At 40.0% G+C, this 15036-nt stretch overlaps 1 protein-coding gene across 1 annotated transcript in view; it reads left to right on the top strand.

The window, feature by feature from the left end:
• The window catches only part of AHCY (adenosylhomocysteinase), a 36988-nt gene that overhangs the window by 14895 nt on the left and 7057 nt on the right, over positions 1 to 15036 (top strand). The window contains exons 5-9 of the mRNA XM_048498031.1: positions 1948 to 2060; positions 2735 to 2942; positions 6213 to 6300; positions 8762 to 8879; positions 14194 to 14388. Coding sequence (XP_048353988.1) covers positions 1948 to 2060; positions 2735 to 2942; positions 6213 to 6300; positions 8762 to 8879; positions 14194 to 14388 — 722 coding nt within the window. The remainder of the gene's footprint in view (positions 1 to 1947; positions 2061 to 2734; positions 2943 to 6212; positions 6301 to 8761; positions 8880 to 14193; positions 14389 to 15036) is intronic.

Raw genomic sequence — 15036 nt, 5'->3', positions numbered from 1 at the left:
GGGGAGCCAAGTCTTGTTGTGTCGTGGGGGAGAGTGGGCTACAAGTCCAATAAACATGTTACTTCCAGATGAACAGTATGTCTTTACTACAAAACCCACCCTGAAATACCAGTGAGACCTACTGACCAAAAATTTTAATATGTACCCCAAATCATGTTAGCTAGATTTCTGAATGTGTTGCAATCCCTAGTTTCATGAGACTAGATACTGTGATTCATTCGTGGACAATATGCTTGGTGTGCAGAGTCCCTTATTCAATTTCTAGCTTTCAATGGAAGGATCTCACATGTTGTTTGGTTTTCAGGAAAAGACCTTTCTTTGTCTGAAGCACTGGAGAACTGCTGTTCTCCATGTAGACCAGAGCATTATGTGGACCAATAGTCAGCCTGTATAAGGTAGCTTCCAGTGTTCAGATAGCTTCCTGTGATCCCACTTTCCAATGGCCCATTATGTTTTGATTTGATACTGCTTGAAATGAAAACATCGGGTTGTATCCAATTCAACAGATATTATGATAGTGGAAGAGGGAATATGATTTTTTTCCATTTTTTTACCATCTCCCACTGCAGACTCCCATATCTAACCTAGTGTTGTTTCTGGAGATCCCCTAAACCCCAGGAGCAACATTTCAGAAAGCAGGGTATAATGGTCTGCAGCAGAAATATGAAAGTTCTCTATTGTAACCTCTGCTCATAGTTCTTTGGATGTAACTTTTAAACTCAGTGTATAGTTTTTTTAAAAAATCGAATTATGTTTGATGTTTCATTTTTGCTGTGGTAGGAAACCAGATGTATGGGGCTTGTGAAACTGCTGTAACAAGCCTGCTCTTAACTTCCCCATAGGATTCCTGTCTTAATTCTCTTTCCTCTATCACATCTCCCAAACACAAGGCTCAGTTTGACATCATGACCCATAAGTGGAGAAAGGGTTGCTCTTGTGAAAAAAAAAAGAGCTTTATAAAGTAAATGTGAATGTCAATATAAGCTCCAAGCTTTTATCTTGTGAATTTGAAGACATGTGATGGGTAGTTGCTAATTTTCCCCCCAGTGATTTAGCTGTAACCTGGGACGTGTACTAAAAGTTTAATGTCGGTTCTGGCTTTTAACTGTGCCTGTTAAAAACCAGTCCCATCAGTTTTCTTTCACAGTCTTGAAAATATGGTTCAGCTGGCAGTAATTCATGCCTCTACCATCTGCACATTTTGTAGTCTGTATTGCACTTTGTAGTCCTCCTTTTCTTTATGCCCCCCCCCCCCCCGTCATTGTCTTGACAAGCTATACAGTATTGCTATTTCAGGTAATTTCAGATCAATGCCTTCCTTACAAGATGATTAGAGTCCCTATACAGGGGCTGTACCATCTCAACCATGTAGGTGCTGGGCTGAGAAGAGCCTGAAAGAGAACCTGCCCCCCACCCCCCGGTCCTTCTCCCATCATCCAGATGTAACTCAAGCATCATCTGAAAACAAATCACCTGTATGTCTGACTCCGTGAGTCCCCCTAACCTCCTGCTTTTTGTGGGGGTCTGTGCATGTGTGAATTATTTCCAGGCATTAACTCCACAACCCTAATGTCTCTAACCTTGATGGTACTTTTGCAGCCAACCATTAGTTTAGCACCTTTAGTCTGACTGTCACCCAAATCTATTAGATGCAGGTGTGAATGGTTGCTTTCTCTGCTACTTCCCTCCCTTGTAGATTCCAGAGAGATTTTAATGCCCTTGAAACTCATACTTTGAAGTCTTCTGTTTAAAAGGCTTGCACTGAGAGGAGCGCTCAGAAACAAAGGGAAATTTGTGAAGCTTCACCAGATGTCAAAGCCAAGCTATTTTTTTCACATCACCAAAGAATTCTTATAAAGAAATTTATTTAGGGATATTTGCATTAAATTTTGGGGTTTATGGTAAGGTTGTGTCACATTGGAGAATCTGTTGAATTCTTTCTTGCAGGAATCAGAGGTGTCTCTGAGGAGACTACTACTGGAGTCCATAAACTCTATAAAATGCAGGCCAGTGAAACTCTGAAGTTGCCAGCTATCAATGTTAACGACTCTGTTACCAAGGTAAGGCATAAAATTCTTTCTGTGTGCTAGTTGTTTGTCCAGGTATTGGGATCTGTTCTACCATGTCTCCCTACAAATATTGCCTTCTGTGGGGATGTAAGAGTCACCAAAGCAAAGAGCCACCCTTGGCTTTCTTCCATCTCATTAGAGCAGGAGGTGCTTCAGAAGAGCCTCAGAGGCACCATCTTCTGATCTGCAGGGAATACACATTTGAATATAGTTGTCTCCCACATTTTGTGATTGCTGCCCATAGCATCCATTTTGTGATGGCACCCACTCGCCTTTCTCAGAGTTCCAAAAGGGCTCACAGGCAAAAAAGTCTGGGAACATTTAGTTTCTGTGGTTTGGGGGCCTTGAGAGCTCTATATGCTGCTGTTGTTGCCACTCTGTCCATGTTGGCACTGTGGTCTTAAATTCAAACTCTGCATTCTTTCTCCTCATCTTCTGTCACGGGGTAATCTCTGTAGACGTAAGCTTCAGTGGTGTGAGAATCTGTAGTTTTCCCCCCAGTTTGCTTGGCATCAATCCTGTGTGATTGAATACGAGGCCAAATATGTGTGTATTTGCAAAGGAAGTCTTGTTATTCAAGCTCAACCTGTTGACTTTCAGAAAATATCCAGCATGCAAACTATTTGGAGAGATCAGTTTGCTCAAAATTCTATTTTCCTCCCTAGAGTAAGTTTGATAACCTTTATGGCTGCAGAGAATCTCTTATCGATGGCATTAAGCGTGCCACAGATGTCATGATTGCTGGGAAAGTGGCCGTTGTGGCAGGCTATGGCGATGTTGGCAAGGGCTGTGCTCAGGCCCTGAGGAACTTTGGTGCCAGGGTCATCATCACAGAAATTGATCCCATCAATGCACTGCAAGCAGCCATGGAAGGTAAGAACCAAAAGTCTGCATTCACTCAAGTGGCAGCTTGATCATAGAGAGCTTGGTGGAGACTGCGTCCCTCTGGTTTGCTCTCTAATATTTTGCCCTGGGCAGAAACAGATGGGTCAAACTAAATCTGCAGCAAAAATGCTTACAGGGTGATAGGTCCTGGAATTCCTATGTTTATTCCTCAGTATATACGAACAGTGACTTGATTGAACAGGGACGTGTTGAAAAGGAGTTAGTTTCTGATATGCTCAGTGTGGAACACATTGCATACTTCCCTTTGAAAGTATTATAAGCACACATGCTGAGCTTCTGTGCTACATTGTCTTAGCTTAGCTTACCTTGCAGGTGGTTGAGATTAAATTGTGTGACCTCAGCTGGAAAAAGACTGTGCTATATTTTACAATATTGTATATTCAAAAATTGATAGAAGAGACTTTTTCCTTCTTTTCTTTTCATAAAATTAATTTTTGACAATACATTAATTTTCATTTTTACAAATCCCCCAAAAAGTAAAACTTGCTCAACATCTATTCAATTTTGAACTTGCAGTCTGTTAAATTCCGATTGAAAATTCCAAGGGTAAATATATCTAAGCACAGCATTTTGTCCTTACGCATATAGCCCTCGTTACCTGTAGTTATCCAAGTCTCTGGCTTATATAGTCCAAAAAAGACATTCTGATAATATGTTAGTCTGTTCCTCCATTCTATGAAGTCTGGATGGTGATCTGCTTCCCATCTTGCTGCAAATACAATTTAGGATATGGTTGGCATATATTTAAACTGTTCATTATGCACTTTTGGTACATTATTGGGCAAAATATTTAATAACATACTTTTCACAAGTATTAGAAACTTCACTTTCAATATCTTTTGCATTTTATCATGAATCACAATCCAGTATTTCCTGGCATTCAGACATTTCCAACATTTTCCATTATAACCATTATTAACTTTAGCTATATCTTTAAGTGTTATAGACCATCTAAAAACATTTTATACCAATTTTCTCTTAACATTTGATATTCTGTAAATTTTGATTTCTTTGGTCCAAAGGCTCTGCCATTAATTCATACTTACATTTTCTCCAAAATTTTGCATCTGTTTTACCATACAATCTTTTACTTGTTTTATTTCCATATCATGTTGCAATAGCAATCTGTACATTCGTCCTAACAAATGTCTGACTTCTCCAGTTCAAAAGTCGTTAATTGTTCCCTCAATATTGCAACCAATTGATAATATAGTAGCCACGGAATATTTTCCTTCAGCCTTGATTGTTTGCCCAGAATTTCCTTCACTATTATATTTTCATAGCTGTTTTCATCTTTGTATTAGTGTCTCAAGAGGAGTTGATTGAATTAGAGGACTTATTCTTCCTCCACATTGAAACCATATTCCCATCTTCTTTTTGAATAATTCTCAGTGACTGTTTTATCCATACAGAGTTATAAATTTGTTCTTTAGTACTGATTGTTTCCAATGTTACACTTCTCCTTTGTGAGTCAGCAATCAAGTCAGATATCCAAACCAATGCTGCAGCTTGCTGATATGGTTTGACATTTGGTACAGCATGCCTGCCTTGTTTTGTTTTTTTCAAATCTAGCAATAGCTTCAGTGCTATACTTGATTTCTTCCCATTCCATGTAAACTTAGTTAAGATTTTCTGCCAAGTTCTTAAAGCTGCCTTCTCTGTATGGGTAGATAACATTTGAAATAAAAATATTCATTTTCACTGCTGATATTCTTCCTTACCAAGACATTTACAACTTCTCTCATCTCTGTATATATGCGTTAATACTTGTCACTCCAGACCTTTGGTAATTCTCTTTATAAAGACTATTATTCTGTCCAATTACATTTATTCACAAATATTTGACTAACTTTTTGGTAGCAATGCACTTTGATATTGCCTCTGCTGCTGCTGCTTCTGTCTGTAACATATACAGTGTTATTATCTTGATCTTATTTCTGTTCAGTCTATAACCAGAATAGATTTCAAATTTGTGAATTCATTCCATTATGCATTTCAACGAGCTGTTAGGTTTGGTAACTGGAATTAGCACATTGTCTGCATAGTTTTTCATTTTGTGGTCTTCTTTATCTTTCCTAATACCAATAATATTTTTGTCTTGTCTGATTCTTGTAGCTAATATCTCCAGTGCTAATATAAACAATAGTGGTGAAATTGGACAGCCTTGTCGAGTTCCTTTTTCTATTTCAATCTTCTTTGTTAGGGATTCATTTATTTAAAAATTTGTATGAGACTTTGTATATGCTTAGCATCCGATTGTAATTTTTTTTCACAACAATTATAGCTGAAAGTTTAAGCAGATGCATTCCAGAATTAATTCATGACAGGATTTGTCCCACAAAATTATATGAAGAATAATATCAGATGTCTATGAAACACAATTGAATGTTCTAAAAAGAAAATAGACAAACTGTGTTTATGTTCTTAGATGCAGAAGAGACTTCCTTAAGGAGTCTGTCCACTGATAAAGTCAAGAAAGCACTTCATTATGAAATAGTGTTTGTGCCTAATAAATGAACCTGCAACACAGGATAAAACTGAATCAATGCAATGTAAAAACACATTGGCATTGTTCGGATGGACAAAACATCCCAGGGGAAAACCGGAATCATACATACCGGGATGTTTCCATCTCGGTTTCTCCCTCTGCATAGCAGCCCATTAGCATGTTCAGGCTGGGAGGAAGAACTTCAGGTGATTACGCATGGCTCCCAGTTTATTTTCATTTTCCTTGCTGGCGATGCCGCGCATGTGCGAACTGTTCTGTTTTTCCTGCTTTCTGATTGACTGCAGCCGGTCAGGTGGGAAAAATAAACCGGCCTATCTCCCACAGTGTTTGCTTGTGTATGGGATCGGCACCCACTTTTTCAAAAGAACCGCCAATTTTATCGTTTTTTGAAAGGCGCAGGATAAGGCAAATCTCATGGGGTGGACCCGGTTTAGGCCCGGAAGTCATGTGTAATTCATGGCCAAACTGGGATGGTTCACTTCCTAATCCCAGGATATATTGGCCATGGGGAAAACGCCAATATCAAGTATATTATGTGAATGTGTATCTGTTTGAGAGTGCAAGATTTCCATAGAGCCACTTCACATATTACCCAAGGAAGCCAATAATGTCCACTGATCCTGATTCCCTGGTTAGTATATAACTTTGGTATGGATATTTCATTATCTTACCCATGCACACAAAAGCATAATGTGCAAAGAGTCCCATGATCTTCTTTGCTCCTTCAGGTTATGAAGTTACGACAATGGAAGAGGCTTGCAAAGAAGGCAACATTTTTGTTACAACCACTGGATGTACAGACATCGTGCAGGGAAGGTAGTGAATGCTTAAGAAAAAAATGGTTTACGCTAAGTGCTGTTTTTCCTCTGCTATTTGAGAAAGATGTGCAGAGGATCTGTGGAAGTTAGTTCACCTAGGTGACTTTTCCGATGGCTGCTCAGTGTTGCTGCAAATGGTTTAGGTGTTTGTCAGTCCAGCAGCTGGCCTAAAAACCGGATTTCAAGGTTTGTATTGTGCATGACGATGTGAGCTGAGCCAGCTTTAATTTTTTCCAGAACCCTTTAATTAGCAGAAGATATTCTGGAGTGTAGAGTGAAGAGCTTCAACTTCACCCCTCTTCTTGAATCCCTTAAAATTACTGTGTAAATAAAATTCCAGAGGCTGTTATGATGCCATTGTCCTTAATATGAAAAAGAGCAATGATCATGTGACTAAGTGATCAGGATGATTCACAAAAGTCCCTGCAGTAGTAAAACAGGAACCTGTAGAATAAATGGTTCTTAACCTGAATGTCAGTATGTGATTACATTTGGGGTACATCTGGCCCAATTAGGATTATAAGTCTACCATTTACTTAATAGAAGTGTATGTATAGCTGAGCCTTCAACCAGAATGAACCTGCAACTTTTACTAATTTCATTCCGTGACTTAAAGCATATAAATGGGACAGGTATTGGCAACATGAAGACAGGTTGATTGAACAGATGGTGGCAGGAGACTAGACACTGCTGTGATATGTGGGGGTAAATGTAACCTCATTTTCCCAGTTCCATGAATGTACGTGGTTTTGAGTGATAAACTACCCCCACTCTTTTCAATCTTTTCTTAAGTGACCTCCCCTCTGCTCTCTCAGCAGTGAACAGCCATGCCCCAAAACTGGGTACATCCCATGTATCAATTCTGCTCTATGCAGATGACGCTGTCCTTCTCTCTCGATCCAGAGTTGGCCTCAGACGCTTAATGAAGCGCTGTGTGGATTACTGTGAATCCAACAGACTGACAATTAATTATGAAAAAAACCAAGGTATTGGTCTTCTCTAGGTGCTTTAAGAAGCTCACATGGGCAATGAAAAGCACCAAAATTGAACAGGTTAAGTGCTATAAATACCTTGGCCTCTCATTTCTCCTTTAACCTTTCATATGGGCAACCCAGAGGAAGGCTGCTCTCCTAGCTACATCTAACAGTATGTCAGCATTACTCACGTTTCTTTTACAGCAGTGGCCACTCCTTTATCCCTCCTGCCATCAAAATTTTTCAATGCCAAAGAATTAAGCCTCGAGATTGCTTTATGGAGTCCCAATTTGGATTCAAGCTATTAACCAATCCTTGAATTCTCTTCAATCCAAATTTTTTCATAACTGGATTCCCAAATTGCGTGCCCTATGCAGCCCCTTGTCTGGAGTTAGGTCAAAACTCCTTGGAGTCAGCCGCTTGGCTGAGGACTTTTAGATTCTGACTGCGAATTCATTTTCTCTTGGACTGTAATTCCCTGGTCCACCGTCTGCTCTCTGACACCCATTCCAACCCCAGGTTTTCCATAATTGAAGAAAAAATGGCCTCTATTGGACTGTCAGTGGATTCACTTTGCCCTATTCAGAAGCTTATAGGAAATTAAAAGGTCAACTATTGGATAGAGAGTTCTCTACCCTAATCACCGCAGCCAAGAAAATGTGCTCCCCCCTGTATTTTTCTCTCCCATTTGAATGGGGCCATTTGGCACACTACCTGTATTGCTTAATAAACCCTGTTCAAAGGAGAGCCATAATGCTCGCCAGGTTTAATGTTATGCCTTCTGCCTTGTCACATGGCAGATTTAATAAGCAAGAAAAGGCTAAAAGATTGTGCCCATGTAACAATGGGTCAGTTGAATCTCTGGCCCACCAATTACTTCACTGCCTCAGATTCAAGGAAATCAGATCCAAGTATGTGAATCTTACTCCTTTACATTTACCCCATCTCTCCGATTTAATTAGATTACACTACTTGTTGGGCAACCCTGATCCTTCTCTCTGTATGATAGTGGCAGACTTTCTCCTGGAAATTACTAAATGCCAGTAGATTTCCTTCCACCTAACATGTATTTCCTGTATTGTATGTACTTTTTAATCCGTTTTTAATTATTGTTGTACTGCTGTCTATGCCAGTAAAGGCTTGCTGAAAGAGTGATAAACTATTGGGAATAATGGACAATATGGAGATTTTTCCTGGTTTCCAGGGGCAGTGGAGCAGATCCAATAAGTATGGGTTTTTGAGCATTTATTTAAGACTTCACTGTATTTGGCACAGTAGATTTTACCCTTGTAACAGTCTGTTTGTAGCTGGCAATGAAGCTGGCCTTGTAGCTGGCAATGAAGCTACTAATCTGAGTGGTTGGAATCAAGGTTAGGGCTGTGAGCTCCTTCTCACCTGAACTATAGTTTTCTTTAGGAAAACAGTTCAAAATGTAGGATAAAATGAATTGCTGTTCCTGAAAAGGAGATTCTTGTTTTGTTCTAGGCATTTTGAGCAGATGAAAGATGATAGCATTGTCTGTAATATCGGGCACTTTGATGTGGAAATTGATGTGAAATGGCTGAATGAGAATGCGGCAGAGACTGTGAACATTAAACCTCAGGTGAGTCATCTTGAGCTGAGATCTCTTTTTCTAAGCAGATACTTGGTTCTTGGGAAGACCAAGTCATAGAAGAGGGTGACTGACCACTATCAGAGTTGAAAGGGTTGTACTTTTATTTAATCTGTCTCTGTAAGTATTGCAGGAGGGGTGCCTTGTGTCTGCTCTGATCAAGGGAAGAGTTAAATAGAATGGCGGGGTACCATATGCCCTCTTCAACAGCTGTACATTTCCAAAGGTATCTTGCAGCCTGTGTGATTGGAAACTGGCACACACACCCCCACCCCCACATCAAGGGTGGCACAACATAGTGACCTGGTTCTTCCTCTCCCATCCTGGAGGGTAGAAGTGTGGTGCACACTTGTACGGAGCCAGGCTGATATAATGACAAGCAGTGGCGTAGGAGGTTAAGAGCTCGTGTATCAAATCTGGAGGAACCGGGTTTGATTCCCAGCTCTGCTGCCTGATCTGTGGAGGCTTATCTGGGGAATTCAGATTAGCCTGTACACTCCCCCACACGCCAGCTGGGTGACCTTGGGCTAGTGACAGCTTCTCGGAGCTCTCTCAGCCCCACCTACCTCACAGGGTGTTTGTTGTGAGGGGGAAAGGGCAAGGAGATTGTCAGCCCCTTTGAGTCTCCTGCAGGAGAGAAAGGGGGGTATAAATCCAAAATTATTATTCCTATTCCTCCTCCTCCTCTTCCTCCTCCTCCTCCTCCTCCTCCTCCAGATCAGAAAGTGATTACCATAGGAGGGAGTACCATAGTAAAAACTGGAGAGGAGTTAACAGTAACTAATTAATCTTTGGTGAAGCAAGTGATAATAGAAACAACTCTTTTCAGAATTTCAGATGAGCAGATCACTGGATAAACAGATAACTTTTTTTTGCAGAAAAAAATGAGTGGAATTTACTTAGATATTCCTATTTATTTCTTTTTACAACTACGTACCTGCAGACTGAAAGAGAAACCAGCTGCCTTTTTCAAGGGTTGAAGCTCCAGGAGCTGAGCACATAGGTGCAATCTTTTACCACAGAGCTACTGACTTCGTAGGTAGCAATTTCTGTAGAAATGAAGCCTCTGACTTTTTCCTTGAAGTTTTGTCTTCCTGATTATTTTTATTTTTATTTATTATTAATTTTATATACTGCCCTTCCCCCAAAAGGCTGTGGGCGGTGTGCAACATAACATACGACAATAAGACCCAATGGAGCACATAAACAAAAGACAAATTATGAATAAATAATCTAGGCTCCAATAACTAGAAATGCTAAAAACTCTTTAAAATACAGCAATCAATGCAAAATTTTGGGTTAAAAATGGTTACTGTTTGATTTTCTGGCAGAAGTGTCTCCACTCTTCTACTTTTTGGGAAGAGGTGGCTGTCAGAATTCCAGATACCTGGCTAGAAGGGCCAATTGCCTGACCAGATGGAATCCACTCCTGCTTACGGAACTGAACGAAACTGCTGGTGTGTGTTGGGCTTTTCAGGCAGGCAGAAATAGAAACCATCAAAGCCTCTATTTATTGTTCCTGGCACAGACTAAACTATTAAACAGTGAGGATCAAGCCCTGCAACAAGTCCTGTGTTAATCCCCACACCTTCAGTTCAATGGTCTCTGCTCTTGACATTTTAGGCATGGTTTAACTTACTCACTTCAGAAAGCTTGCCTGGCTTGTATGGTCTGCCTGAAACTGGCCTGCACATGATTATGTTTTGTTGCAGCTATTCTCAGTTGCCTTCTTTTTTAACACATTCACAGTATGGGTTGTTCTATGCTGTAGTGACAAAAACGTCTGAGTTTTTATGGTTTGAGCCTGTATTTCCACCTTGTCCTCTTCTGATGTTCAACAGCTACTGGTTTTCATTTGTTTGTTAGTAGCTGCAGACCTGGAGCTTCTCAAAGACACCCTGTCATACTTTGTTGATGGGAATGTGTGGGACTTCTCCCTCCCCTCCCCTCCCCTGCCCCCCCAAGACAAAAAGCACTAACCAGTTCTGAAACGTTCCAGATGCTGGGAGCATGATAAAGATAAGAACCCATCTGAAACAGCTCTGCCCCCTTCAAGCAACCTGTCATTAAAAACTGTCCTGCCACTTTTGAAATCCTGATGTTCAGTGCCAGTAATCAAAAGTAACCAGAGTGTAACAATGTCTGAGTGGAACCAGAATGATAGAATTCCAAAGAAAAGACTACACTCTAATGGGGTTAGGCTTTTGAGTTTTTTTCCTGCAGGCCTTATTCATTTGAAAAATGTCCTTTAAAACTGCTTTCAGACCTCTTTTGGTTTGTTGGAAGGTTTCTGTTTGTTTTAGGAGGCTTGGATTGTTAGTTTTCAAAAATATTAAGTTCAGATCTAGAAGCTATGTTTGCTGAAGAGGCATCCAGTATGGAACTTCCTCTGGTTCTTATCACTGATATAATGAGGGAAGTAGCCTGCTTCTACTTTTAAGGAGCAAGCAAGTTTTATATATCCAGGTCACAAACAATTTTTTTCCCCCATGGTGAATTTGTGAACATTTGAAGGGACATAAGCAAGCTTTAATTTTTTTGTCTGATTTTGTAGGAAAAGCAGTTATAAGTTTGCTGATTCTGGTAATGCATAGTTTTCCTTTAAAAAGGATATACATTATCGAATAGTAGTATGTTGAACTCTTCCAATAGTATTATTGTACATACTTATTGTATATATTGTTTATAATTACATTGCATATATTCGAGGGTTACGATCAGTTACAAAGGGGGGGAAGATATAGCATTTCATTATATGAACATGATTGTACGTCATTTACAAAATACGATAAAATATGTTTTTTAAAAAATCAATGAGCTGTCTTTATAGTTACGCAGACACAGATCCAAGAATCTTAGCTGCTTGGAAGACTGGTCTGCTGCTCATTGAAAGGCATTGGGTTGTCCCGCCCACCACATACTGACTTAGTTTTAAGTTGGTCCATGGCAGGCAGGTCCACCCAATGCTTTTCATTGGTCAGTAGACCAGTCTTTCTAGCGGCTAAGATTCTTGGATCTGTGTCCACGTAGCTATGAAGATAGCTCAGTGAAAATTTTAAACAGTAGAAAAACTATGTATTGTTGGAATCAACCAACTGAGTACAACTATGTACTCTTTGGATGAAGAGGCACCCAGGATCAGAGCGTTCAGAGCAAATGTCCTGGGGCAACCTGCAGCGAGTGGAGGCAGGGAAATCTCTTCTGCAGCCCACAAAATATCAGTTGAAAGCAGAGGGTGAAACTGACCAGAGTGCTAAATAGTCTGGTGGGAAGAGGCCTCTTTCTCCCTCCGGTGCCTGTGCTGTGCAGAAACAATGTGAGAGGTGCCTTTGTTAAAACGTCCCTTGGACATCTTATTTTGGGTGTGCAACGTGAAAAGAGGAATTCACCTCTTTTTAGGATGTTGCCCAGATGTCTTTTTTGTGCTGTAGGCATTACCTCCCATAATGGCTTTGAATTACTAGCTCTGAATTGTTTAAAATTTTAATTTAATAGAAATATTGCAAACTCTCTGTGATCCTTATATTAAAATTTAAATAAATGAAAAATCGACTGGAATGCAAATCTCAACACTTCCCTTCCAACTTGTTTGAAGCCATAATTCTATGTATTCAAGAATAGCTAGGTAAAGAATGCTTTCAGAGCATGCACATTATTTTAACTATTCCAGGCCTATTAAATACTTAGCACTATTTTTATAAGTTCTGGTGATATTTCCAGAAACCTTTCTCAAGAACCCCTTAGATATGCCTGATTACATCGGAATATTTAGTAATTACATCAGTGTTCCTGGATTTCTAGTCTGTTTGGGACCTAAGCTTGGTCTTTTTTCTTCTGGGGCAACAGAAAATAACTCCACACCACCCTCTATATGACAGTCCTTCAAGTACTTGAATATGGTTATCATATCCCCCCAGTTATCTCCCCTCTAGGCTAAACATACCAAGCTCCTTCAACCTTTCCTTATAGGACTTGGTCTCCAGACCCTTCACCATCTTCACTGCCTTTCTCTGCACACATTCCAGCTTGCCTACATCCTTTTAAAATTGTGGTGCCCCAAACTGAACACAGTACTCTAGGTGAGGTCTAACCAGAGCAGAGTATAGCAGTAACATCACTTCACATGATCTGGATATTATACTTTTTTTAATTAACAGCTCAAAATCATATTTGCCTTTTTAGCTACCATGTTACACTGTTGACTCATGTTCAGGATGTGGTCTTCTAAGACTCCTAGATCCCTGTTGCATGTACTACTGCCAAGACAAGCTTCCCCATCTTATAATTATGCATTTGAGTTTTCCTACTTAAGTGCAGGACTTTTCATTTTTCTCTGTAGAAATTAATGTTAGTTTCAGTTTTGTTAGTTTTCCAGCCTGTCAAGATCATTCTGTATAGTGACTCTGTTTTCTGCCATATTTGCTACATCTCTCAATTTGTATAACCTGCAGATTTAATAAGCATCTGCTCTGTTTCTTCATTCAAATCACTTATAAAGAGTTGAAGTCCCAGGACAGATCACTAAGGAACTCTATTTCTCATGCCTGAACCAATTGAACCAATTACAAATCCACCTAACTGTAGTAGGATCCAAGCCACATTTTGCCAACTTGTCAACATGGAATCTTGTCAAAAACTTTACTGAAATCAAGATAAACTATGTCTACAGCATTCCCCAGAACCAGCAAAGTAGTAACTTTAAAAAAAAGGATAAGGTTAGTCTGACATGTTCTTGAGAAATCCATGCTGGCTGTTATAATCACAGCCATACTTTTCTTCTGGCAGCTCTCCTGTTCTCCAAGATGAAGCAGTGCCTATTGCTTTAAGAAACAAATTCTGTCTCAGGGGCAATTGCTGGGCAAACACAACAGTACCACCAGCCTTCAGTTCTTAGTTCTGTCAGTAAAAGGCAGTGGGGAGTAAGGCTCCTCTCTGTGTGTGTTTGTTCCAATGTGGAGCAGTGGTTAGTGTGTTAGAATACTTTTTGGGTGGCTTTAACCTAAGTTATTTCACAGAGTTACTGTGAGAGTAAAATTGAGGATAGGACAATGATGTTTGTTATCAAGGAAAAATGTGCTAAATACATACAAGTGTTTGATGAAGTTTTTCAAATACATGTTTCCATCTCTGCAGTGACTTTTAAAAACTTTTGCTAAAGGATTCTGCCTGTTTGTCCACAGAAGCTATCGCTCTTGCCTTTCTCAGGCACACCATCTGGCAGTCTTGTGATCCGCCTTGCTCCTTTGCAGGTTCTGACTAACTGCTTAGAAATCACAAGAGTCTCATTGCTTTTATTTCCATTCAGGTGGACCGCTACACACTGAAAAATGGCCGCCACATCATACTTCTCGCAGAAGGAAGGCTGGTGAACCTGGGGTGTGCCATGGGTCATCCTAGCTTTGTCATGAGCAACTCATTTACCAACCAAGTGCTGGCACAGATAGAGCTTTGGACAAATCCTGGCAAATATGCAGTAGGAGTCCATATCCTGCCAAAGAAAGTAAGTTTTACTAAGGTCTGTCCCTTCCTTCCTTCCTTCCTTCCTTCCTTCCTTCCTTCCTTCCTTCCTTCCTTCCTTCCTTCCTTCCTTCCTTCCTTCCTTCCTTCCTTCCTTCCTTCCTTCCTTCCTTCCTTCCTTCCTCAGAAATGATAATAGGAAAATGTTTTTTTCTTCTGATGTAAGGCATATTACATGTACTTGTTTGGACAGCTTTTCAGCTTATACCATCTTTTTAAAGTTCTGAAGCATTTTAGTGTATGGCAGGATATGATAAGAGATGGTATCTGTGCACGGACAGGTTGAGTTGTTACATGATAGCAGCCATTCACTGATGATGCGGGGAAAGTCCTACACATTAGCTGAGGCACAGATCTTTCTACAGGAAAGCTATGTGAGATTCGAGAGAGATGTCAGACATCTTTATGTTCATTTTAACCATAAAGCAGCTGGAGAATGTAGGACCTTTAATCCACTCGTCTGTTTAACGCTTTCACTTATCTGCACTTTCCAAGCTTCAGAATCTACTTTTTTAAAGTAAAGAATTTAGAGAATTAAAAATGAGCATTGTTACAGGGAGCATTGTTATATGTCTGTGGAGCTTACTTACATCTGCCGATATCTAAAACTCGCGTCATCAAAAATTCTGTT

This window comes from Sphaerodactylus townsendi, linkage group LG05 (genome assembly GCF_021028975.2).
Source record: "Sphaerodactylus townsendi isolate TG3544 linkage group LG05, MPM_Stown_v2.3, whole genome shotgun sequence".
Taxonomy (NCBI): domain Eukaryota; kingdom Metazoa; phylum Chordata; class Lepidosauria; order Squamata; family Sphaerodactylidae; genus Sphaerodactylus; species Sphaerodactylus townsendi.
This window is presented reverse-complemented; position numbering and strand designations above follow the sequence as displayed.